The sequence below is a fragment of the Haliaeetus leucocephalus genome, unplaced genomic scaffold (assembly GCF_000737465.1).
Source record: "Haliaeetus leucocephalus isolate CR32 unplaced genomic scaffold, Haliaeetus_leucocephalus-4.0 Scaffold92, whole genome shotgun sequence".
NCBI lineage: Eukaryota > Metazoa > Chordata > Aves > Accipitriformes > Accipitridae > Haliaeetus > Haliaeetus leucocephalus.
Window position 1 is genome coordinate 9,090,921 of NW_010972528.1, and position 940 is coordinate 9,091,860.

The window sequence follows — 940 nt, forward strand, 5'->3', positions numbered from 1 at the left end:
TGTTCTGCCACTTTTGAACCAGATACAGCTGTATACATCTAATTCTCCTTGAGAGTTTGGTACCCATTGCGAAGAGTTCTATCTCTGCCTTGTGCTGCAGCTGCGATACAGCGAGGCTGGCGTGGACTATCAGTTGTCAACAGGCACATTGCCAGGTTCCAAAGGAGATGTTCTGTTTCAGCTGGGTAATACTTTTTATGCTTACCCAAGGTGTGGCTGGGGAGATGAGTACACCTTGTTCCCTCTGCCCTTCTAGCTGCAACAGCAGCCTGTATAAGCTGTGCCTGTTTCTAAAACAGAGTACCCCTTCCAATGTAAAAGTGAGACGCAAAAGTCTTTTCTGCCAAAGCTGATCACTCCCAGAACTATTTCCAGGACCAAGGGGAACTGCCTAGATATCCTGTCTCCTGTGGTGTTTGGATGAGGTGCAATGGGTTGAGAGCCAGGTGACCTAAGCGAACCATCCTGCTTGAAAGGGTGGCCTTGAAGCCCCTGCAGTCCACTCTCAGGACCACTTGCCCAGCCCTTACCGCTCTGGTGACCGAGATGAACCTGTCAAAGCTGATAAGGATGATGTTGAAGACGGAGGCAGTGCACACGAGGTAGTCTACGAACAGCCACAGCTTACACAAGTCCCTGTCGAGTCTCCACTTGCCCGTCAGCACGTAGGGGATGTAGAGGGGGATGCAGAAGCCGCCTGCGGACAGAGCTCGGCGGTGACACGTGCAGCGCCGCAGACCGCCACCCGCCGCCTCTCCCGGAACTCACCCACCGGGAGGTCGGCGACGGCCAGGTTGAGGAAAAAGAAGTTGCTCTGCGTGCGGAGGCTCCGGTCCACCACGAACGCCAGAATGACCAGGGCATTGCCCAATGACGTGGCCAGCACCAGCAGCCCCATGAGCGCCGCCAGCAGCGCGGCGGTGGCGGCGGCGAAGGGCCC

General features: G+C 56.1%; 1 protein-coding gene across 1 annotated transcript in view; it reads right to left on the reverse strand.

Annotated features, from left to right (window-relative positions):
• Positions 1 to 940, reverse strand: part of LOC104842718 (histamine H3 receptor-like) — a 33,422-nt gene that overhangs the window by 6,660 nt on the left and 25,822 nt on the right. The window contains 2 exon segments of the mRNA XM_010585232.1: positions 531 to 697; positions 769 to 934. Coding sequence (XP_010583534.1) covers positions 531 to 697; positions 769 to 934 — 333 coding nt within the window.